Genomic DNA, 23,945 nt, shown 5'->3' with positions numbered 1-23,945 from the left:
CCGACTGGAGACTAGCTTAAGGATAGAAGCTTGTCCGAGGGTCGACGCCAGCTGGGGAATAGGGGTGAGCTCGGAGATGAGCGTTCACCAGAGAGTAGGAATCCCCCCGAAGGTAGAGCAAACCATGCAGTTGCGGGGTTCTTTAGCTCCCGGGCGTCCCGAGTCGAGCTCGAAGGAGGCGCTCTTATGGGCAAGTACCGCGATTGTCGAGCTTTTCAAGCTGAGCTCGCGCGATTCGCTCCTATCGCAATAGTAATCAGGGGAGATGCCTTCGGTGTGCGATCGATATAAGGTCGGACGTCTCGAATTTAATTCAAGGGACGTTGTGGTAGATTCCTGCAGTACCGGAAGCTCTGAGGCTCGTGATCGATATCGAGTTTATCAGTTTCTTGGAGAGGGGGATTTCGAGTGAAAATACCTCATTCAATAGCTGGCCCCGAGGCGGACGCACAATAACGGCGATAACCCGCACCTCTCAGACGTAATGAAGTCTGCAAGTGCCCGACGACTTTCCGAGCCGAGCCGAGCTCAAGAGACAACTTTGTAGATGCCCCCCACTCAGATTAGGGACGTACTTGCAGAATCCTATGGACGAGGGTGCTCTTCCTTGGCTCCCCATTGATGCCGCAGGGCATCTCGAGCCGAATTCGAGGGATGACTTTGTAGTGCCCCCCACTTAGATCGAGGCGTATTTGTAGGATCCTGCGAACGGGGGTGCTCTTCTTTGGCTCCCCGTTGATGCTGTAGGGCATCTTGAGCCGAGCTCGAGGGATGACTTTGTAGATGCCCCCCACTCAGATTAGGGGCGTATTTGTAGGATCCTGCCGATGGAGGTGCTCTTCCTTGGCTCTCCATTGATGCCGCAGGGCATCTCGAGCCGAGCTCGAGGGATGACTTTGTAGATACCCTCCACTCAGATCAGGGGCGTATTTGTAGGATCCTTTGGACGGGGGTGCTCTTCCTTGACTCCCCGTTGATGCTGCAGGGCATCCCGAGCCGAGCTCGAGAGATGACTTTGTAGATGCCCCCCACTCAGATCAGGGGCGTACTTGTAGGATCCTGCGGACGGGGGTGCTCTTTCTTGGCTCCCCATTGATGTCGTAGGACATACCGAGCCGAGCTTGAGGGATGACTTGTAGATGCCCCCCACTCAAATCATGGGCGTATTTGCAGGATTCTGCGGATGGGGGTGCTCTTTCTTGGCTCCCCGTTGATGCCGCAGGGCATTCCGAGCTGAGTTCGAGGGATGACTTTGTAAATAGAACCTGCAGTTGTGAGGCCCTTGGACTCTCGCTAAGTCCCCGAGGCGAGCTCAAATGGGTGACTTTATAGATTTATCGGTATATAACTTGTGCTGCCAGGGCATACAGAGTGTGTCGAGCCCACTAGGGCGTTTCAGAGATGCCTTGGAAAAGTCCCAGAGGGTAACTTCATTAATTAACATAGTCCGGAAAAAGAAAGCCCTGACCTGGAGGGGCTAAGGTCCTTTCCAAGAGGAGTAATTTACATCTCGAGTTGCTAGTCCCGGGCCAATGAGAGTGCGGCCTCTTTCCGGCCCCTTGGAGCCAGGGCAGCATTAACGTATAGGATGTGCATGGGGCATTGATTGTGCCTTCGCTGGGGCGACTGTCGTCGGGCCCATTAGATGGCCTTGAAGTCTGTCTATCGAACTCCACCCTGTCAGTTGGTCCACCGACGAATCGGCTCAGCAGGCCTTGGCGAACGATCACTTCAATCTTATCACGGAGCTAGTAACAATCCTCCATGTTATGATCGTGGTCCCTACGGAAGCGGCAGTATTTATCCAAATGCTTCCGTGACTTGGACGGTCGCATCTTTGGTGGAGATCGGAGATAGCCGCAATCCTCAATTTTCGTGAGGATCTCGGTCCGAAAGGACATGAGAGGAGTGTACTTCTCGAAACTTCGGAGGGAGACACGCCTTCCAGACCTCCGAGGGGACCTGCTCCTCGATCGATAACGCTCATCGCGGAGTTTTGTAGCCTGATCCCAAAGCATCTGGATTTGCCGCCCTGCTTTCTCGACTTTCCTGTCGAGTTTGACAATCGATGAAGCTCCGGCCGGATGAAGGATCTGAATAACCACGGCAAGAGCTTGGACTTGCTGGGCGAGCAGATAAAACTGCTTAGGCTGGAGTCTGGACCTGAAAAATTTGGTCCGCCGGTGCATGCGGTGCAGGGGGTGGACTTTGGAGGGAGCAGTCGAGCGCTGATTTCCGGCCGCTCGACGCGTTTGGGGCTCTCCGACTCATTATCCTTGTGGTCACGACTCAGACTACAAAAGCGCCAGAAATATTGTGGTTCGAATTTGGCCCAAGGGTCACCACGCCGGTGGAGTCGAGGGAGCCGCCGATGATTGGAGGAAGAAGACGGGGGCCACCTCCCGTGCGGCGGTGATGGCGAATATGCACAAAGCCTCACCGGTGTTTCCGGTGAGGGCCCTCCTACAGTTAAGTTAAAGTTGGGTAAATTTAGTCTAGCCAAAACGTTCCTTAGAAGTTACCTGACCGGGCTATTTATAGTCCCGGTAGAGAGGCCCAGGTAGTAGAGGCATTGTTCGCCCTCATCAAGAGAGGGGGCGTGGCTCTAAGTCGAATGGCGCACAGCTAAGGCTGGCCGGTAGCATGTGGTGCTGTCCATTCTCAAGAACGATAAGGTGTTGACAGTCGTAGCAGGGTATGACCGGAGTAGTCGTGGTGTTGTCCTTTGACTGTCGAGGGCCAGCTACCAAAGCGTGGTGTAATGGCGTTGTAATGTACGGCCACGTAGGAGGGCGTGGGTGCACACATGGGCGCGGTTGTTGGCGAGGCCGAACCTTTTGAGAGGTTAGTCCCGGTATTTACTACCGTTAATAATTGGACAATAACGGAATTTCTGTCTATACCAGCACTATAATATCAGATTGGGGGGGAAGATCGGAATTAGAAATTGATAGAAAAGCAAGGATATGGGCCGATCCCGCCAGTCTTTCATTCAAAGGAAAGAGTCGTCGCATCCACGTCGCAAAGGGGCAAGGCAAGAGTTATCCTACGAACAAAAAGCAGGCGTGTTCATATGTGTTTGGCGAGGTCGGTTGGACATGTGCTGAGGGTAGCTCGGTTCCTCGGATCCCGAGGTGTACTTGGTGGAGCGCCCCGAGCTCGAGGGCCGAGGCGTGCTACTGAAGTGGGCGCCCCGAGCTCGGTCGGGGCAGGTCGGCGAACATTGGAGATGCCCCAAACTTGGTTGGGTGAGTCAGTGAATATCCGAGGCCGATGAAGCTTTTGGTGGAGTTCGAGATCGTGCTGATTCTAGGCCGGACCGAGGATTCAACCGATCGGTGCTGACATTTGTTGGGCCAAAACTGAGCGGCTTTTTAGCTGTGGGTTGGACGATCCATTTCGCCCCCCATCACCATGAATCATAGATGAACATATAGTGGACATTAGAAAAATTACACTTATCAAACGATTTCACCGGTTGCAACCTTGCATGCATCTAACCCTTGCTTTTTTGGTTTTTCCTTTGGTGAAACTAACAATTGTTGGTTATATTATCATATAGACGATCTTTAGCAAACAGGATTAGCACCTAAACAAATAGCAGTTTGGGGCAAAGCCAGTTGGTAGAATCATTGTTTTGGCACTGTTCTCCAAAACTATTTGTGACAAGTTCAAAACTAAAATTCCGGTGTTTTTAGTTATAGTCAGTTACCAACTGTGATGGAAGGTTTGTTTCTAATGTTTTGTGGCGAGAACTAAGAAGGATCCCTGGCGAAGGAAAAGAAAAGAATGGATTAAAATATACATCAGGGATGATCACCTCCCAGATGGGAATCATAGAATCCACAGTCCCCCTAAGTTCTAGTAAATCTCATAATAATCACTCCTTACGACTTATAATCACTCATACTGTACATGGCTTCAGGCCAAAGGATCCGTGCAAATCATTAACATTCATTGAGAGCAGCGCTTCCGCATAAATTTTAAATCAGAGAAGGGAGATCATAACATACACCATGAACTCCAAATTGTTAACAAAGCTCATTCATTACCCAGTCTGCCCAAAAGAAAAGAAGATCATTGATTGCACCATCAAAGAAAATTAGTTGTACCATTTTTTTTTCTTTTCTTTTGTCAATCCATTACATACGAACATATGTTATGTATCAATCTATTACATACAAACATATGTTATGTATCAATTACACATGTTCACAGTGACTCGAGCTTCACTGCACAATGCACAAAGCATATTCTATACAAAAAACATCCTATTTTTCCAAAAGAGATATAAAATGGAAAGTGCGGCTCAACCCTGCACCTACATCCACTTCCACCATTTTCCACGTCATGCGGCCGAGGGCGCAGTGACGTAATGCACTACCCCAGCCTCCGACAGCACCGCCAGGAGTGGCTGCTTCAACTCATCCTGCGCCACCTCCACCACCGCCGGCCCCTTGTAGTCCAGCGACTCGTCGTTATAAATATCCCACCACTTCTTCACCAGCATCTTGATGTCCTCCCGGTCCATGTTTGCCTCCTTCCCGGTGTACCTCCACGGCTTCGAACCCTGCATCCAAAAATAAAAAATAAAATTCACCCATCATCATCAGCGCGAAGCTCAAAGCAACAACCATTAGATTTATCAGACGGTCAGGAATTCATCAAACGTACCGCAGCGCAGTAGTGGACCACCTTGAGCTTTTCCAGCTCCACGTTCTCCGGGTGCCTCCACAGCATCGCGAGGACCAAATTGTAAACCCCAGCGATCGGCTTGTAAATATCCTTAAAGAACATGTTCAAAAAGTCCTGCACCCAGAAAATATATAAAAATTCGTACCAATTCACACAAAAGCCCTTGCGATTTGCGTAATAGACGAAAAAGGAGTCCGGGATTACCTGTTCCGCAAAAGAGGTGGGGGTAGTGGACTTGAGGGTCTTGAGAAGACACTCGGCGGTGGCGAGGCTGGGCTCGTGGACGAACATTCCGGCGTTGAAGTAGAGCGCCGGAGGGGGACCCAGCTTGTCCTCCGGCCAGGATACCTTATCCGGGCACTGCTGGCAGTACCCGATCTGGTACTGCGGCGTGTGACTCCACGTCTTCTCGCAGAAGCAATCCATCACCGCATAGAAGTTTCCATCCGGGAGGTCGAAGAGGTGGTCGATGTTATCATATACCTGGATATCCGCGTCCAGGTATATCATCTTCTGGTACTCCACGAACTGCACACCATATACCAATACCATATTCAGAATAAGACAGTCGTCGTAGGCTACAAGATTCTGTTTTTATTACGAAAATGCCACGAGGGACGCATGCAACGCGGCAGCCCATATCACGTGCCAAAAGGACGGAGAAGAGGCGGTGAGATTACCTCCCAGATACGGAGCTTGGAGTAGTTGATTACGTAGTAAGCCATGGCGAACTGGGTCTGGTTCTCAGGAGGGTAGACGGGCTCGATCTCGCGGACGAGGCAGCCCTGGGAGCGGAGGATCCGGCGGTGGTCCTCCGGCACGTCCGGCAGGACCGCCACCACCAGCTGGTACGCCGACCTCACCTTCCTCAAACCCTTGGCCAGCCCCACCACGCCCTTCCAATAATCGCCGTCTCCGGCGAGGAACGTCACGTACGCCCTCCTGGCCTGCGTCTTCGCCGCCGGCTTTCCATATCGGCCGGCCATCGCCGCCAGCTTCCTGACGATCTCTGGCGCCATCGCAGAAAACGAACGAAGAGAACTAAAGAAAAGAGGAGGAGGGGGAGGCTCGGGAAGAACGAACAAAAGAGAGAAAGCTTGACAGCTTTAGTAGATCAGAGAAGCAGTAGTAAGAACTCGAAGGGATCGGGGAACTTGTGAGCTGTGTGTCCTTTCAAAGTGGGGGATTCGGGGGTCATAAATAACCGCGGGGAGGAGGAGCGGGAGGGCCCACCGTATAATTGAAAATGCGGAAAGATGGATTATTTTGTCTGTAGCTTTTCACGGTGGTTTGGGATGTACCGTACACGTGTTGGATGTGTTGGATCGAGCGGTTGCAGGACGGTTCCGGGAATGTTCGTGAAAGGGATATTTTTGGAAAGTAAAGAAAAGGCTACAACTTTGGAGCCCTCCCGCCTGGACCTCCAATACCGGTTAACGGATCGTTCAAGATTAACGGCTGTTTGGTATCATTATTATTATTATTATTTTTATTATTTATAAAATAAATTATAAGAACTGGCATAAAATATTCTAATTTTTATTATTTAAAAATATTTTAAATAACAATAATAAATATTAATTTTGCTAAGTTTAAAATAAAAAACTTATACCTCACCAATACAATTTTTCTGGTGCTACGACTATCATTCTTATTATTTTGAAAAAGACCATAATTAGTCATCATTGTCTATACCATAACGACTACGATGTTGCTACGACAACCATTATAATCTTTGCCACCATCTGCACATATTGTCGCCCCCCCTAAAGCTTAGAGGGGACAATTGGATCGAGTCAAGTCAGATATGATCGAGTTAAATGTAGATTAGACCAAAATTTTATCAACCCAAAACGATCTATTTATTAAATAGATCAAAATTTTAAATCTAAATCCGACCTATCTATTAAAAAGATAATCCGATCCAGTCCACATAACTCATTTATTAAATAAATCAAGTCAGGTTAAACGAATTAGATAGGTTTTTAACTGATTAAATAGATTTAAATAAATTAAACATGTTAAGCGGGTTGAGTTAAACAGGTTATAAACAGATTGAGCGGGTTTTAAACTGGTTAAACATATTTTAAACAGGTTAGATGGATCGGATTATGACCTGACCCAATTATTAAATAAGTTAAATAGGTCAAAAGTTTAAACATGAACCCAACCCAATTAATAAATAAGTTTAGACGAATTAGTCCATTTATAATTTAAACCTATTTATATTAAACCCAAACTTGCTTAAAACAGATTGTTCGCAAATCAAGTTGACGGCTCAAATCATAAATTGTCGTCTCTACTAGAGCCTCCACTGTATTACCATCATCATCATTGCCATCATACCCACATTATTGATGCCATGCATCATCAATAATGTGGATATGAAAATACACAAGTTGGTATGCCTCCTCTAGACTAAAGATACGCGTCGTCATCAGCTCCTTTTTGATGTCGTCCCTCAGCCCGGATTGGTACCAAGTTAGGGACTATCGCTCCGTCTCTATGAGGTTGCTGCGAATCATCAACTCATGGAATCGGACGGTGTACTTTTCTACAGAAGAGCTTTCTTGTTGATGCTTCAGTAGTTCTTCGAAAAGGAACTTCTTGTAATCGAGGGAAAGAAACTTCTTCTTTCTACATCGCCGCGTCACCAACATTCATCTCCACTATTAACACCATCACTATAGCATTGATTATCTTTACCATCACTATCATCATGTAGGCCATGGAGATCATATTTATAAAATAATTGATTACATCAAATATATTTTATATTTAAAAATAAAAAATAAAAAAATGGATTTCTTTTGAAAAATAAAAAAATAAAGTAAGACCAGACAGAACTGAAAAATTATATTTGTTTTGAACAGATTGGATTTGTCAGTATCGCTGGTCTAGGTTAGTCGACTTGAACCTGCGGTCGTAAAGTTTTATGTCCCTCTCTACGTTCCTGCCGTTAGCTTGCAATTGACGTGCAAGGTCTACCGACATGGGTAGTTCGAATACGTGCCAGCCGTAAGATTCGGCGAGATTAGTCTCAGGTGTCCATAGATTTCCACGGACGATCATGGCCGTCTACCTTGGATCTCCAACATAAATCTGATCACAATATTCGAATCTTGATCAATAGGTGGCGCGAAGGCTACTACATGCCCAGTACGCGTGGCGCGATATCACCGCGCGAGGGTTTTTTTTAAGGCGACATAGATCGAGAGGGATGGGAGACATGGGAGGTTCGAGGACGCCGTAACTAGCGGTCCACATTAGTCGGCGAGATCCGTGGCATATGTATTCCATTCCTTAGAGGCTGTCGAGATGGCACGTGTCAGTCCCGCACCTTCGCGCGGATCTCCCGGGGTCGCGGTCGCGTGACCGACCACCGGGGCTAGCCAACCGCCACCGCCCTTCTTACCTGTTCACCATCCAGAATTACGCTGGATGGACTGAACGATGCGGTGATCGGACCAGGAGGATAGAATATTCCATCTATACCTAGTCTCTTTTGGGACCCATGATATAAAACGGCATTAAAATCCGGGCACCGGCCATGGAATTCAAAGCCAAAGAATTCAATCCCTGCTTAATATTTAAATCCGGCACACGTGAATGCCACTGTACACTCAAAATCTTGCCGTTGAATCGAAATTGGATGATGATAGAGAGGCCAGCTACTGTCACCGCCTCGCGAGAAATGCAAAAATATTTCGAGGGACGAATGACGGTGCCGACAAAGCGAAGCGACGTGGAGGCATTCCCATATTGGAAAAGAAAAGACAAGGGGGTAGGTCCATTTTTATGCAAGGAGACCAAGGGTTGCTTCATGGGGAAGAAGTTGACGATGCCACGTAATTTTTTTGTGGGACCGCCCTTATCCTTGTATCTTGAAATTTCTTAGCAACGACGATGTGGATGCAGGAGATGTGGTTTAGGTGTATTCAAGACCAGAATTGCAATTTGGGCGCCTCGTGTCACTCTAGGTTAGCTATAGATAGCTTCAAATTTACGGCAAAGCAGTAGAAGTGCCACGAGACGTCGTGGACTTAATTTTCTAATCGTAGTGTAGAGGTGACATAGGGAATGTTTTATCCATGTTAGATATGCTGATTTCGAAAATACTTTGAGGTATTTTGAGCTCCATAGTGTAGAGAGACTCATAGTTGCGTTCGCTCTTTGCTCCGAGATATCTGAGCAATGGTGAGAGATGAAGAGATCTTTCAGGCCAAACATGTATTTCATGAAGCTAATGGGGTTGCAGATTGGGTGGCTGCTTATGTAGCCAGTCACTTCAGTAGTTTCTTGTGGGTTGGTGATGGGAAGTTGCCCCTGACACTTTACGGTATTTTGTTTTTTGATTTTATTGGGTGCATCCGTAATCGTCAGGTATGATCCACCCACCTTAGGAAAAAAAAATAATAATAATTTGAGGCATTAGGTCATCACTCTAAACTAGGCCAAGGAGTCAAAAAGAAAAAAACATGATATAAGCCATAATCATTGCATAAAAAAAAATACTGGGTAATAAAAATTCATTAGGCAACTAATGAAGTCGGTTTAGCATTTACATAATGAAAGCCGTGAAAGTTTATTTGGACTAGAGCTGTTGATGTTTCTTTTTTCTTGTACCATTTTTTTTCTTTTGATTTGGTTGGCTGTATCTATTTGAGAGTTTTATGAAATGCTGATTTTATCAAAAAAAAAAAAAAACGTTTAGGTAGTAAAAGGCTATGCTTACGGGGCAGATGCACTGTACCAAGTGATAGATGATTGGAATATAGGAAGTAGTGAAAGTTTAATATTCTTGCCACCAAGGTAGTAGCCTGGTGGTAAGGGGGCGATAATTCCGCCCAAGTTGCCCGGGTTCGAAACGCACGGGCGTCGATTAAATTAGGGGACCGGATGCCCCACGCTCGGCTGGCTTGTTGGCGGTTATGCTTTCCTTCCACTTGTACCAAGGTGGCACTGGGGTGACGTACCCACACGTGAGGCGGTGAACCCAGTGGGGTGAGCCCACGGGTCGGGGAAGGCACGCGAAACCTGCGACCTGTATCGAACATTCCCTAGTGGAAGGGGGGCTCAGTAATGGGGCTGCTACGCGGGTGGGCTGGTCCCTCCCCCTCCCCTCCTATTCTTTTACCAAAAAAAAAGTTTAATATTCTTGGTCAAGCCCACGCCAAAATTTGCTTTGGTCTTTGATTGGATTGCAAGGAGTCCTATTTTTATATTTTTTGGTTACAAGGAGTGATATAACTACTACAATCAAAGGAAAGAAACACTTGCAGCATATGCACAAGGAGGATGCTCCAAACGAGGAGAAAAATTCTCGTCCAAAATGATGTGTTGTGGGAATAAAGGATCCGAATTTAGTCCCACATCGACTAAATAGCGGAGAGATCTGTTCCTTATATGGAGGGGAGCAACCCCTTTCTCTTCAGAGGGTCCTTTTAAGAAAGGACAAAGCCGTTTGTGAGGAAAATATTGCCCATTAAGAGCTACACACAACATGCATTGCGAGATACGTACGTACTTCCCAAAGCGGACAATACCTCTGAAAAGAAGCAATCACCTCTGCTGTCTGAGACCGATGGAGATGAGGTCGGAGAGCGGCATACCCCCCATAGCGCTAAACGCGCGGGCCGAAGGCCGACCTTCCTTGATCTCATCAATAGTGAGGTCGGAGGGCGGAAAATCCTCCCGTAGCGTTCGACGCGTGGGCCGGAGCCCGATCTCCCTTGACCTCAACACTATGCTTGTTGAGAAGAACTGGCAAGATAGTCTGCTATCTCGAAGAGCATAAGTACAGTCACGTACCAAAAGGCCAGTCGGGCTAATCGAATTTAATCCCCGTACAACTCGCTTGAGTTTTCAATTTTTGAACTGAGGCCCATTCCAATGGCCTGAAACTAACTTGGGCCAAATCCTTTCACCGCCAAGCCGAATTGTTGGATTTTGGGCCAACATGGTCTGTAGTCACCCATGGTTTGCCGTCGCTCTCCTATATTTTACCCTCCATGAAAACTCTTCCTATTCCTCTATCCTCTTTGAGATCAGATGCTCACCAATTTTGTGCATGGATGGGAGAGGTCCAATCCATGTAATGTGGCCATCATCAGTGATCATGCAGAAAAGACCAGCTAGAAGGTATTATTATGGATTATCAAATATTCCCTTCATTTAAGCCCTGATGTCCTCGGCAGACTAAAAATTCAAATCTATTCAAATCTACTCACAAACATTACGATCGGCTTGTGGTTAGCCCTAATGGGCTCGTGCTACAGTTTCTCTTAGCAAAAATCTACTTAGTACTTAATAGATATGGAACTAAACGTATACTCTCGTGAATCCTCGCACTTGCGTTGCCCAGAGCTATACAATAACATGCTATTTTGCATTTCATTGACAGTTGCAATATATGAGTTAGATCTCTAGTAAATAGAAATAATTTTACATTGTTTCCTTCAGTCGCAATGTATAAATTGGCTTTGCTTTTATTCCTTTTGGCAGAGTGGATTGGCTCCCAATCCTCAGGGGTTTCAGGGCCCCTTACATCAGAGTTGCTTGTCAAGGGTTTGGATTTGAGTGATGTCCCACCAGCGGAGGAAGATGAGTAGACACAAAGCCAGCATCAGGTTGTATTGAAGATGTTCATATAGTCTCTTGCAAAGGGGAACTGTGCAGGTGCAACATCTTTACGAGGAGACTATACAATTCATTTGACTTCAATTGTATACTTAATATGAATGCTTTGGGCATGAAAAGAAAATGCTCCTGTTTTCGTTTTGTTGTAAATCCTCTGCTGTTGCAGAAAAAGCTGCTTCCACTCTTTCTTGGTATCCCTTTTGGACTTGTTTGGAAGCTGAAATAGTTTTGCTTCCATGGGAGATCCAGACAGCAGCACACAGAAGGATAATTTGAAGATTTCTGGTAATATTCCAGTGGGTTTAGTGAAACTTCGAGGGAAGTAAAATTGGACTAGGACCCTATATTTTCTAGGAGTGGCAATTGTTGGTTAGATCGGATTAGATATGGGTCGGATCAGATCTAGTCGCATCAAAATATTGTCAATCCGAATCCCATATGTTGATTAAATAGGTGATCCGATCCACGTAAATCATTTATTAAATAAATCAAGTAAGGTTAAACTGATTTTTAATTGGATAGATGGATTTAAACAGGTTAAACATGCTAAGTAGATCGAGTTAAATAAGTCAGAAACAGGTTAAACAAGTTTCAAACAAGATAAACAGATTTTATATAGGTTAAATAAGTTGGATGATGACCCGGCCTACTTATTAAACGAATCAGAATGGGTTAAACGGGTCAACAGTTTAAAACTAAATCCAACCTATTTAATAAGCAAGTCTAGACGAATTGATCCCTTTATGACCGCAATATGTTTATGTCAAATCCAAACATGCAGATCATTTGTGGGTCAAATTGATGGGTTGGATCATCAGTCGCCAACCTTAATATTTTTCAGAAATTTTGAACCAGTATCATGCTTTTGTTGAACATTATCTAGCAGATGGCATCATCTTTTTTGGCTGGGTGGCACAATTGGTAGGAAAATACTTTTTTTTTTGTACTTCGGCGGCTCACACCCTTCAAGTGTGAATACAGCCGACAAAATTCGAAAACAACAAAGTAGAAAAGGAACTCGGCACTGTGTCATGCTCTCTCCAAGCAAAACCTTCAGAAGGGTACACCGCATAGGAAGCAATCCAATCAGCAGCACCATTTGCCTCCCTAAAAACATGTGTGGCCTGATGAGTACTACACGCCTGCAGTAGTCTGCGAATGTCAAGTAGTAGCGGCCTGCCCTTGCCTGCACAACCCCGACCTCGGATCCAATCAATGATTGTCGCCGAGTCGCCCTCTAGAATAAGCCGGTCCACTCCTAAACTCCGTCGGGCATAGGAGATGCTCTCCCAGGCGGCTCTGAGCTTTGCACATACCACCGAGGAATCGAAGATCTGATGACCCCCCGCCGCCACAAACCTGGAGTCATGGTCTCTGATGATAAAACCTGCACCTCCGCAATGCCTGTCCTCGACCACACTGCCATCAAAGTTCACCTTCAGAAAGCTAGAGGGTGGGGGCACCCGGAATACGGAGACATATCTGGACGCTACAATAGCAGAAAGGGGGCCTCAGATATCCCTAGCCAACCTGGTAGGTGAAATCTCAGCAGTGCTAATAAACTCCTCCGCATGCGATAATGCTCTGGCCGCCACCGCCTCGGAGGCGAGCTGCTATCGTCAAAGACTCTTGTATTCCTCTCCAGCCAAGAATGGTAAGACAGGTAGGCAATGCGAGTCCCTCTCTCCTCCGACCCAAACCCTGTCACTGAGCCCACCAGAAACTACAGGAACTCCTCAATGGATGACCACCTCTGCCCCTGATCAAACTAGAATCCCGCACACCTCCAGATCTGACAAGCCCGCGGGCACTCGACTAGCACATGGTAGATGGACTCCTCTGCCCCCTTGCATACTCCACAATCTGCAGCTATCCTCACACCCCGTCTCGCCAGGATACTCCTAGTGGGTAAGCAACCCCAGTCTACCTTACACACGAAGAGTGCGATGCAGGGGTGAACACGAAATCTCCAAGGCACCGATCCCCCTCTCATCCTCAAAATGTCACAGGAGCTCACTACCGTCCGCCCAGACTGGCTCCATACCCTCATGTCCGCTACTGCCTCCATCGAAACCAGCAAGGACAATACCCGCTCAGCAAGCTGCACATCAAACACCCGCCTGACCAGATTTGCATCCTATCTCTGCTCCCCCCGAATAAACAAATCACTAACCGTGCGACCCTCCAACCACCCATGGTCAATCAATGTGGGCTAGTCCTGCAGTGTGCTCACCGATAGCCAGTTGTCCTCCAATATACTAATGGTCCGACCATCCCTAATCTTCCATCTGATCGTCGGAAGCACCCTCGAGGCATGTGCACATATCTCTCTCCAAATGAATGAGCCCCTCGTTCAGCTCGAAAAGCAGCTGAGGTAGTGGGATCCCCATACTTCGCCCTCAGTACAGAGGCCTAGAGGCTCCCCGACTCCAGTAGAAACCTAGTTGCCAATGCCTCCCTGCGCTCAAGTAGAGAGTGGACTCCCAGCCCCCCGGCTGGTTGGTTGACAAATGACCTCCCATGCCAGTAGGTGAACAGGAAAATACTTTGGAGTATCTATTATACACATGAAAAGTTTGTTGAAAAGATTGAGGATTCTCTCAGTGTGCAGGGTGTGTGAGGTCGCGGAGACGGTGGACCATGCACTATTTCAGTGCACATGGGCAAAGGAGACATGGTACATTTAGTAGGGTTGCTGCAAGAGGGTTGGTCCTAGGGGGACTAGTTCTTAGGGACGATCTACCGGTGGTTGGCCAACTCTCTGGCATGCCAAGAGGTGGTTAGAGCAACTTGCACAGCATACTAGATCTGGCTGGCAAGAAATGCTCGTACTTTCGGTGAGCATAGAATGTCGCCAAGGCTTGTGGCGGAGAGTGCCCAGGCGCAGGCGGCAGAGATTAGTCATGCGTCTTTCTTAGACGGGCCTTTAACAGCTCGAAACATCTGGGGTTCTCACTCTGCCTCGGCAGCATCCTGCACGGTGTTTTTCACCTGGGAGCCCCCACCCTCTAGCTTCCTCAAAGTCAATTTTAATGGGTCGGTACTGAATGAAGGTATGAAGGGTGGAGCGGGTTTCGTCATCAAAAATCCGAACTCCATGGTTATGGCTGCGGAAGGCTGTCAGTTATTCGATTGCACGATTTTTGGTGCGGAGCTGAGGGCGGCCTGGGCAAGTCTTCGACATGCTCAGCGGGTCCTATCAGCCAGTTCAGTCATTTTAGAGGGCGACTCGGCCACCGTCATCAGTTGGATCCAGGAGGGTCCGAGGGTCACTGCCGGTGACCACCCTTTGCTTCGTGACATCTGCATAATGATGAGGAGGAGCATTTTCCAGGTTAAGTATGTGTTCAGAGAAGCTAATGGGGCTACAGACTGAGTGGCCGCCTACATGGCCAACCATGCCGGCAACACCGTGTGGATAAGGGATGAGGAGCTGTCTCGGGAGCTCCATGATATTTTGTTTTTTATTGGGGGTATTCGTGTATGTGTTTTCCATGGATGCTGATTTGGTAATTTGGTAATCAACTAAACCCCTTTATTTGGCATTGAAGTTTTCCAATTTGCACCAATCCTTTATGATACACAGTAAGAGAACTGTTGTTCATGCAAGAACTCCTAGCATTACTAATCGGTAATAGCAAATGAGTCAGGAGGGAAGAAAATAGAATGGAAGCAGCACCAGCGTTTATAAAAAAAAAATGGGAATATGAAAATGATAATATTTTATAAAAATCCTACATCATGAACTAACGTGTCATTTCTTCTTTCTTCTTTTCTCACCTTTATCTTCTCTTAGAGGTTGAGAATGTTCATCTCTACTACTATCATGAAAAATTTTAATTCAATAGTTAACTCCGAAATCAAATTGACAACTAATGAACGTACTTATCGAGTCATTTAAACGATGAATAAATTCTTTAATAAAATGGGAGATGAAAATCGAGTGCAAATTACTCATACAACGCAAAATCCTTCAGGAAATCACCAAATGTAAATCAGGTTAAAAATATTCTGAAAACCGGCTCGGGTCGAACCGGATAGTATCAGGGCAATTTAGTCATTTTCGGACAATTCGGGGCATTTTTATTTTTTAGGCTCCTTGGACCGCCGGTCCGGCGTGTTCCAGACGGGATAAATTAGAAGTCGCGCAGGGACGGAGCACAGAGAGCTGTTTGTGAGCACCTTCTCTTCCGTTATGAGATTGGCGACGAACTCCAAGAGATCTCGGTGAGCAACTCCGAAGTCCTCTCGTCTCCAGATGGATCGAGTCCAGGTTATCCCTCTACCAATCTCTTCAGTTACTCCTCTCCAGTTAATGGATTCCATGCACCGATTAGATCTCCAGAAGTTGGGCACAACCAATTTATGCCCACCATCTCGAATCGATTAGCTCTGCTAGGGTTTTGTCGACGTGATTTAACCGGATCTGGAATTTTGATTCGATTATCAGAAACTTTTTCTCCGAGATATGGGCGGAATTCTGGTTCTTGATTCCTGGATCTAGTATCATAGAATGATCAGGATCCAAATATCTCATTCATTGTGTAATCTTTCAGTGGTAGAATTAGATTCTTGAGTTTTTTAATGTGAACCAAGCGATTCTTGGTTAGCATTTTTTTTTTTTTTTTGTATGAGCTGTGTGCGATTTTTGTTGCAGCCTCCAGGGGAAAACTATGCCAATCCAAAGACGTGTTTTTTCCATGTTCTCTTCAAGGTTTGTTGTTTCGCCAGGATCTCCTATCTGTTTATATTGGTGTTTTTTTTTTTTAAAGTCAGTTTCTAATTTGGCGTCTTTTGATGTTGATAGGCTGCAGCATTGGCGTTCTATATACTCTCAGCTCTTTTCATTGATAGTTTTGTGATCATTTTCGTCGTTACTGTTCTTCTTGCTGCTCTTGATTTTTGGGTTGTCAAGAATGTCAGTGGACGGATATTGGTTGGGCTGAGATGGTGGAATGAGATAAATGAGCAAGGAGAGAGTGTGTGGAAGTTCGAATGCTTGGATCAAGAGGTTCATAATTTTATATTGGCACAAGTTTGGATTAGAAGTTGTTTGATAGGTATATTTTCTTCTGTGTTGACTTAAAGTTCCACGCGTCTCATGCTTTTATCTTTCCTATTTGTTCAGTCTCTTGCTCGCATGAATAAGAAGGATTCGTGGCTCTTTTGGTGGACGCTTTATCTCACGGTAAGTTATTTTGAGGAATATTGATTCATAATAAATCTTGTGTTTATTATTTCAAATGGTTTACATATGTAGTTAGAAAGAACAATGGTTACCCTGATGCATAAGCATTACTTTTATGGAGTTACTAGTTGTCATATTCCCATACGGGAATTGTCACTTCTCACAAGTTATTAAGTGGATTCATAAGAACTTGGAAATTTGGCAATTGAAATGCAGTATAAGAATGTTTGTTACCAGCATTATTAGAATTAGGCATGGATATGTTGAACATGTATATAGATGTATATGTACACATGCACATTATTTATGTATATATATGTGTATTTATGTGTGTGTGTGTGTATTAGTGTGTGTGTGTGTGTATGTAGATTATGTATATCCATGTACATATATGCATGTATATGCTTTATATGAATGCACCAATAATTTCTGTCAAGACGCGATAAGAGCTCTTAGTTATCAAATCAATCCTGGCCATCTAGACAATCATACGAGATATGTTTAAAATTCCACTGGCCATGGAAATAGTCTCCTGGTTTATCTTCATGACTCTTCACATTCTCCAATTCAAGGCTTGAGTGCAATTCTTGATGGATCCCAACCACTCAACTCAACTAAGCTTCAACTCTACCAATTCAGTTAAACAGGGACATGCTGCTTGTACCCTTTTTGAATGCTTTTAACAGGGCTTTATCCCCTCCTCTTTCACCAAAAAAACAGTGATTGGTTCAGATTGGTGCTGTCTGTTGATAAGATTTGTTGGCTGCAACGCACTGTATGCCAAAGAATTTTGTTCTGATCGATTCCTTGGCAAAAGATTGGACACTAAAAGGATGCCCTAACCCTTGGGGGCTAGAGAGTAAACGACCATGGACTCAGCCATGGATTGATGTATGTGGTCCAACTTGGACACAACCAGTAAGATCTACTGTGGGTAGAAGCCCAGAATTGAGATTTAACAGTCTGGCAAATCTCATAAAATTGAATCTGAGTTAGTAGAACCTAAATAGACCCTTTTCGAGCGAAAAATTACTAATAGAAAATGTCTGAACCTTGCTCAATAAAATTCAAATAGGAGTTCAACTAACAACAACCCACCGACCAAAATGGGAAAAAAAAACTCTTTACATAAAATAAATATGTACATAATGTTATAGTGCAGTAGTACATATTACAACATTTGGTGTCACTTGTGGACCTTTGGTCTTAAGGCTTCTCATTAACCCTAATGTTTGTATAAGAAGCCTTACTTGGGGTGTTTGTGTGTGTGCGCATGTCTGTGTCTAGTCTAATAGATATCCTTCCAAATCTTAGAGTCCACCATGTATAGATAGACCTAGCCTCAAGTACAAACATGTTTTCATTTCAAATGGGCCTAAATTGCATTCTAAATAGCTGATCTTGTTAGAAGACAAGGGAACATAATATTCACTATCCAAGTATCAACTTTGGATCTCTTAAAGTCTGTTGATGTAGTAAGCTGCTGTGGAGATCTGTGTTGGCATCATCATCATAGCTGATCTTGTTAGAAGACAACCTAAGAAAACAATTTGTATGACATGTGATGAAAAATTCAATAATACTTTTTATTGTTGTTTTATAATGAAAAGAAGTGCAACAATTTTCTATTTTTGGATAAGCCCTAGAATTCTTTTATTTTGCCTTTTTTTAGGTTTTTGTTTTACGTGCATTTGCACCTGCATTTTTTACTAGTACATATATATCTTATATATATATGTAAGTACTTATTTACACACATTTATCATTTATGATTGATTTTAAATTGTTAACTCTTTTTCAAGGTGTTAACATAAAGTGTGCAGTCCAACTATATATATATGTGTGTGTGTGTGTGTGTGTGTGTGTGTGTGTGTGTGTGTGTGTGTGTGTGTGTGTGTGTATGTATATATGTATGTATGTGGTGTGTATGTGTGTGTGTGTATGTATGTGTGTGTGTATGTATGTATGTATGTTTGTATGCATGCATGCATGCATGTTGTATGTCTTGAACAATGAATAAAGACACGTACATGCGCGCGCACACACACAGATGTATTAATGTGCATGTCTGCTAATTGATGCATACTTGCATACATGATTTTCTGCACGCGAGATTATAGAAATTTATTTAGAGAATTATATGCGCGCGCGCATGCGTGCACGTGTCTCTATTCATTGTTCAAGACATACTTGCATGTGTGATTAGACACGCAAAACACAGATGTATTAATGTAGATGTCTGCTAATTGATGCATACCTGCATACATGATTTCGTGCAAGGTATGCTGTACTGGGCGGTACGGGGAGCGTCGTACCGTGCCGGTTCCATACTAGTATCCGATATGGGTGGCGTTCGGATACTCGGCACGCTAAAAAAATTATGTATCGTACCAAAACTGTGCTAGTGTGGCACCGGTACGGGATCTGGTACCGAGATAGCGAATCTTGATTTCGTGCATGTGAGGTTATAGAAATTTTATTTAGAAAAACTTATATGAGAGGAAGGCTAAAAGCTATAGCGTTTAATAATTTATCCAGTGTCAAACACCAAAATGGCACATCATACTCTCTGTCAGTACAAAATTTATCATCTGCAATGCAATCAAATCTCGTCCTTGTCTGCTTGCATCTTGTTATATATACTATATGAAATTATGAATGTTAAGTCCATATTTGCCATATCAAGATACTCTTTTATAATATCCTCAAGCTTAAAAAGGAAAAAAGAGCCTATATCTGCTATTCATCCATCTAATACTGCTGTAGATCTATTGTGGACCTATTGAAGTGCTTATGCACCTCACTTTACACAAGTCTGATATCATATGGACCTTTTAGTCTAAATGGTGTGCACAAACACCACTCTTTATCACCAAAAGACAATCCAAACTCAAGCCATTAGTAGGATTTGTTGACCCATCTTCCATATCATCGAAATCCTTTCATCAGTTTCTAACCATGCAACCGACATGTACTGTTCTGTTGGATTTTGTTGTTATCCTGAGGCAAAAGGGATGCTTTTTACATGATTCTTTTTTCCATTCCCCTTCTGGATATTTCTTATTACAACCATCAATCGCTCAAGCAACCACAGCATGCATCTTTTATCACTTAAAGGAAGAAGATCTGCCCTTTAACCAAAAGATCGATGGTGAGTGCTGGTGTAACATGCTGCATTATCTAGTCTAATAAAGCATTGCATATTAGAATTAAACATGCAAGGAGCAAAGATATAATTCTCGCATTTTCTTCTTCTTTTTTTGATTGCTTAGGAAGCACTACTTTGACATACGTATCCTAAATTGCCTACGAACATTGGTTGTTTTGTTGTACACATTAGATGTTTCAATGAACCTATGAGACTCTACTTGCTATTATTTAGTTTAGTAATTTCTGACCCAGACCTGCCAGGCTGCTCAAACCAGCCTAAAATAATAGGATTTAAATGAGGACTTTTCATAATTGGGTGAGGTATGGGTTGGCTATGTCTAATTCATATGTAAATGGGTTGTCTTTGGATTTTGGCCCCTGATGGACGGTCTTTGGACAAACTTTCAAAGCTTAACTCTGGGCGCCTAGGACAGTGGTACTAGGGAGGTGGGCTTACGACGACTAAGAAGATCATATGCTTCATGCTTAAGAGAAAGAACAACAATATCGATCAGAAAAGTGGACCATACAGCATGTTCATGTTGGATGCCTCATCCTAGATCTCTTATTTCCCTTATTTCCATTTTCATTTTTTAAGGTTTATGACTGAAGTGAAAAGCTAGAAGGTTTGGCTGATTTGGTAGTTGTCGACATAATGTTGTGTGGCTAATTCTTTTACTTATTGTGCAAGATATCCTATTGTTATTTTTCTGTAATCTCTTGTATCAATCTAAAGCATGCATTTCCCCACTTTTTTTCATTTTTCTTTCTTACCTTCACTGTCACCCATCACAAATTCATCATTTTCCAACAACACTGCCATGGCAATGAAAAAGATGCATGTAGTATATATTCATTACGGGTAACTTAACTTTATCAGGACATTTTATGATTGGTTCTGAGAGAGGGTGCTTCTTATTGATGCAGGCTGTTGCATGGATTTTCCTTGGGATATTCTCACTTATAAGGTTTCAAGCAGATTATCTACTCGTTATTGGAGTTTGTTTGAGCCTCAGCATTGCAAACATTGTTGGCTTCACAAAATGCCGTAAAGGTTGTTGTTCAATCTAATGCTATCTCTGACTCTTTTGAACTTTTTTTACATTTGATGATCCAAACTTCTCTGCTAGCCTGTGCATCATTTTTTTTCCTTTTTTTAGGGTGGTGGGGTGGGGGAGGGACTGGGTTAGTCTGGCATAACTTTGCCTATGCTGTATAGTCAGCATTTAACATTACCCAGAGATTTAGGAGCTGAGCAAAGTGCATTGTGCTATTAGTTCTAAGCTGTAATTAGAATGATGTTAGATTGTTACTCTATTAGCTAAATATCTGATTATAGCTACATTTGTTGATGGTAGTGTATGACCCTATGGACAAGGCAAAGACTTAGACATTCGTCTCCTAGCATAAAGGAGCTCAGTCCTTCCAATCGTTGGGGAGTATATGAATAACAGTCATTCTTCAACATTTGTATCTAAGGTCTGGATGGTTCTAAGATGTTTAACATGGTTAGGTGTGTTTGGGTTCAAATGAATGCAACCTTCTAGATGTCCTTCTTCAGACCAACATCCATTAATCCAATGCATTTTCGGAAATATGGATCTCTTGTACCCCACCATGATTTTCTTCCTAGTAATGTCTATTCTCAAGAAGTATTTAGTTTTGGACATTGGATGATAATTCTGTTATGGTGACATGTGAAAATGAAGAACTTTTTATTGATGATTTTTTGTTATTTCACCGGTGGTAAGCTTTCAGTAGGGTCTGATTTTATTTTAGATGGTTCAGGTACATGCAGTGGTTAAATTTGAACTTCCTATGTTAATGGGTTTGGTCAAAGTCTTGGTCCACTGCAGACCGACCAATCCCTAGGCCTGTCATGAATAGTTTGTCTGAATTTGATCTTGGGCGACCATTGCAATGTTGAATGGAGGTTTTTTCTGATTTCAAAGTATTATGAGGTATATCAAATGGTCAAGGTGTCAATATCAGGTTAGAAGTAAGTGAAAAGATGGGTACGCACCATCACATAGGTTAACCAAGTTAGAATCAATTCTATACGTCTACAGGGATGCCCATGCCGTGGGCATGTGTGTTCCATTTCTTTTCTTCTTTTTCCTTTTTCTTGACCAAAAGGGTACATGCAGTCCTGGCTAGAAACAAAAGAATCTGGTGGGCTTTTCCTTAATGTTGTTACTGGATGAGAAAAGGTTGCTATCGTTGGATACAGTGATGACCAGATCTGAATTCGGTAGAGCAATCCAGTGTCATAGTTCGACAGTTAGACTATAGTCGAGCAACTGTTCAAGTTGGGCTGCTGCAAGTGGAAGGAATGCTAACAATACTTCCTAGATGATGCATTGAATTTTTGTTGGTGTAATGCCTTCTTGTTTATGATCAATAATCTATAATATTATAGATAAAGAATAAGAAATTACAAAACTTAAAAAAATTTACTTATCTTGGTAAGACACGATGGAAAATGTCCTAGAGAAAAGTTACTATCCAGAACTGAAACTGTGTCTGATCTTCCAGTTGTGCTTTTCCAAAAATCTGCCTCCATGTGATTTTTGTCCAATATAATTTGCAGTGATTCGAAGATCCAGCACATATGCTTTCTGGAATTCGAGTTTTCTAATTTATTCCAATTTGTTAGTGCTTTTTTTTGTTTTCTTAATGATGTATAGTTATAATTTGCAATTGTATATAATAGTGTGCTCAGTTGTCCTGAATTTTTTCACTAGTTCTTTCTGGTTGGGAATTGCACCATTTGTTTCTATGCAGCAAGTACCTTCTGTAGGACTGATATATTTAATTTTCCTTGTCGGCTGCAGATGCCAAGAAACAGATCCAACAATTTGCTTCTCAGACAATTGCATCACATTTTAGTTCGACAATACAATCAGCTTTCAGCGTTGTGTGAGATCACATAGGAGTAATAGAGGGCACGGTATAAGATCATCATATTGAGAAAATTCTTGTATTTTGGTTACCATGTATTTTGATTCATGATGTGTTCGATCTCTGTGGGATATTAGCTTAGTGCATGCAATATGAATGTAGAGGACAACTAATGGTGCGATTTTGCAAGATCCATGACAAGCCAACTAATGGTTAGATCTTTGGTTCATAACCCATGCTTGATTTATGGGTCTAACTTTGGACATGAGTTGGATTCGAGACATATTTGTGCAAGCAATCTGCTTGCATTTTTTCACTAATTAAAGATTAACTATAAGTACAGATGGGAGCATATGGCAAGTGCATTGAGCAGGAGAATTTGCACATCTAGTTTTCGAGAATTGTTAGAAGAAGGTTGAAAATGATGATATCAACAATTAAAAAATAAAAAAGTAATGCAAATGAAGGGCTTTTAATCACGAGCAGCCTCGCCAACATCCCATAATCTTTACATAATGACCATTTTAGATGTAGTAAGATTAGGTTAAATTAGTATACTAATTCGATTTCTTAAGGTTCTGGATTTGGTTTCAATCATGAATGTCATGTCATTTACTAGCGACGGCCATGTCCTTCACTCGAAAGGGCTGTGATTAGGGGGTAGAAGAAGATGAAATCATTGTTCACTTAAATTTGGTGTTTAGATTTACTCTTGTAAATTTATCTGATTTTTCTGACCAAAACAATAGCTCATGGGACTGCCACGCCTAAATTTAAATCTGCATAAGTTTGTGGTGCTTAATTTCAGCCCTTTGAAGTCTCAACTCTATCCAACTATTTTCCCCAGTCATACAACAAAAAAGAGCAGCAAATATCGTTTTCATGATGGAACCATGCTCTCCCTATGGTCCATTTCTCATACCAACTTTGTCAATCCAATCCAATGGTATACAAAGATATGAACAGATCTCAAAAGATATGAAGCGTGCAAATATTGTTCACTGCAAATATAGTGGTGAGCTTACACCACTATCCTTTTGTGCTGTCTCTGGATGATTGTTCACTTCTTTTACTTAAAACATGGAACTCTATCATTAGCCTTCACTTGGCACCCTCATACCTCATTGACGTTTAATAACATGATCCACGAGTCCCTTTTTTTCCCCTTTTTTTTTCCTTTTTAGCTCAGCTTTCTACCTACCTTAATCGAATTGGAATGCCTTTCCTCGAATTCGCTATTGACACGTCTTCTGTAAGTAAACCAGTTTAGAAAGTGAGTTCAGTTCAGACATGGATGGTATTGAAACAAAATCCTACCAATGTCACTTGGAGATGATCTTTGCAATGGTGCAAGTTGACGCAGGCCAAATCC

General features: G+C 43.3%; 2 protein-coding genes across 2 annotated transcripts; one reads left to right on the top strand and one right to left on the bottom strand.

Annotated features, from left to right (window-relative positions):
* Positions 1-4,084: 4,084 nt before the first annotated feature.
* On the bottom strand, positions 4,085-5,866 carry LOC103700282 (galactinol synthase 2-like). The gene is made up of 4 exons (XM_039132908.3): positions 5,376-5,866; positions 4,900-5,223; positions 4,675-4,809; positions 4,085-4,570 (listed from the first exon to the last, which is right to left on the bottom strand). Exons 1-4 carry the CDS (start codon positions 5,712-5,714, stop codon positions 4,349-4,351), a joined length of 1,020 nt encoding a protein of 339 aa, XP_038988836.3. The 5' UTR covers positions 5,715-5,866; the 3' UTR covers positions 4,085-4,348.
* A 9,591-nt stretch (positions 5,867-15,457) lies between these two features.
* LOC103696337 (Golgi apparatus membrane protein-like protein ECHIDNA) lies at positions 15,458-22,789 on the top strand. The gene is made up of 6 exons (XM_039132907.3): positions 15,458-15,607; positions 15,992-16,048; positions 16,142-16,345; positions 16,463-16,522; positions 20,600-20,726; positions 22,507-22,789. The coding sequence occupies exons 1-6, from the start codon at positions 15,593-15,595 to the stop codon at positions 22,593-22,595; spliced, it is 552 nt and encodes a 183-aa protein (XP_038988835.1). The 5' UTR covers positions 15,458-15,592; the 3' UTR covers positions 22,596-22,789.
* The last annotated feature ends 1,156 nt before the right edge of the window (positions 22,790-23,945 follow it).

This window comes from Phoenix dactylifera, chromosome 17 (genome assembly GCF_051530095.1).
Source record: "Phoenix dactylifera cultivar Ajwa chromosome 17, Ajwa_hap1_PhDact_Kaust_v1.1, whole genome shotgun sequence".
NCBI classification, from domain to species: Eukaryota; Viridiplantae; Streptophyta; class Magnoliopsida; order Arecales; family Arecaceae; genus Phoenix; species Phoenix dactylifera.
This window is presented reverse-complemented; position numbering and strand designations above follow the sequence as displayed.

Bases quoted from the DNA above. Each gene is read 5' to 3' on its own strand.
- LOC103700282 (XM_039132908.3), bottom strand. From the start codon at position 5,714: ATGGCGCCAGAGATCGTCAGGAAGCTGGCGGCGATGGCCGGCCGATAT. The intron at 4,810-4,899 runs GTAATCCCGGAC...TTCTGGGTGCAG, and splicing joins CCACCTCTTTTGCGGAACAG to GACTTTTTGAACATGTTCTT. The intron at 4,571-4,674 runs GTACGTTTGATG...TTTTGGATGCAG, and splicing joins TGGTCCACTACTGCGCTGCG to GGTTCGAAGCCGTGGAGGTA.
- LOC103696337 (XM_039132907.3), top strand. The intron at 16,049-16,141 runs GTTTGTTGTTTC...TGATGTTGATAG, and splicing joins TTTTCCATGTTCTCTTCAAG to GCTGCAGCATTGGCGTTCTA. The intron at 16,346-16,462 runs GTTCATAATTTT...CTATTTGTTCAG, and splicing joins TCGAATGCTTGGATCAAGAG to TCTCTTGCTCGCATGAATAA.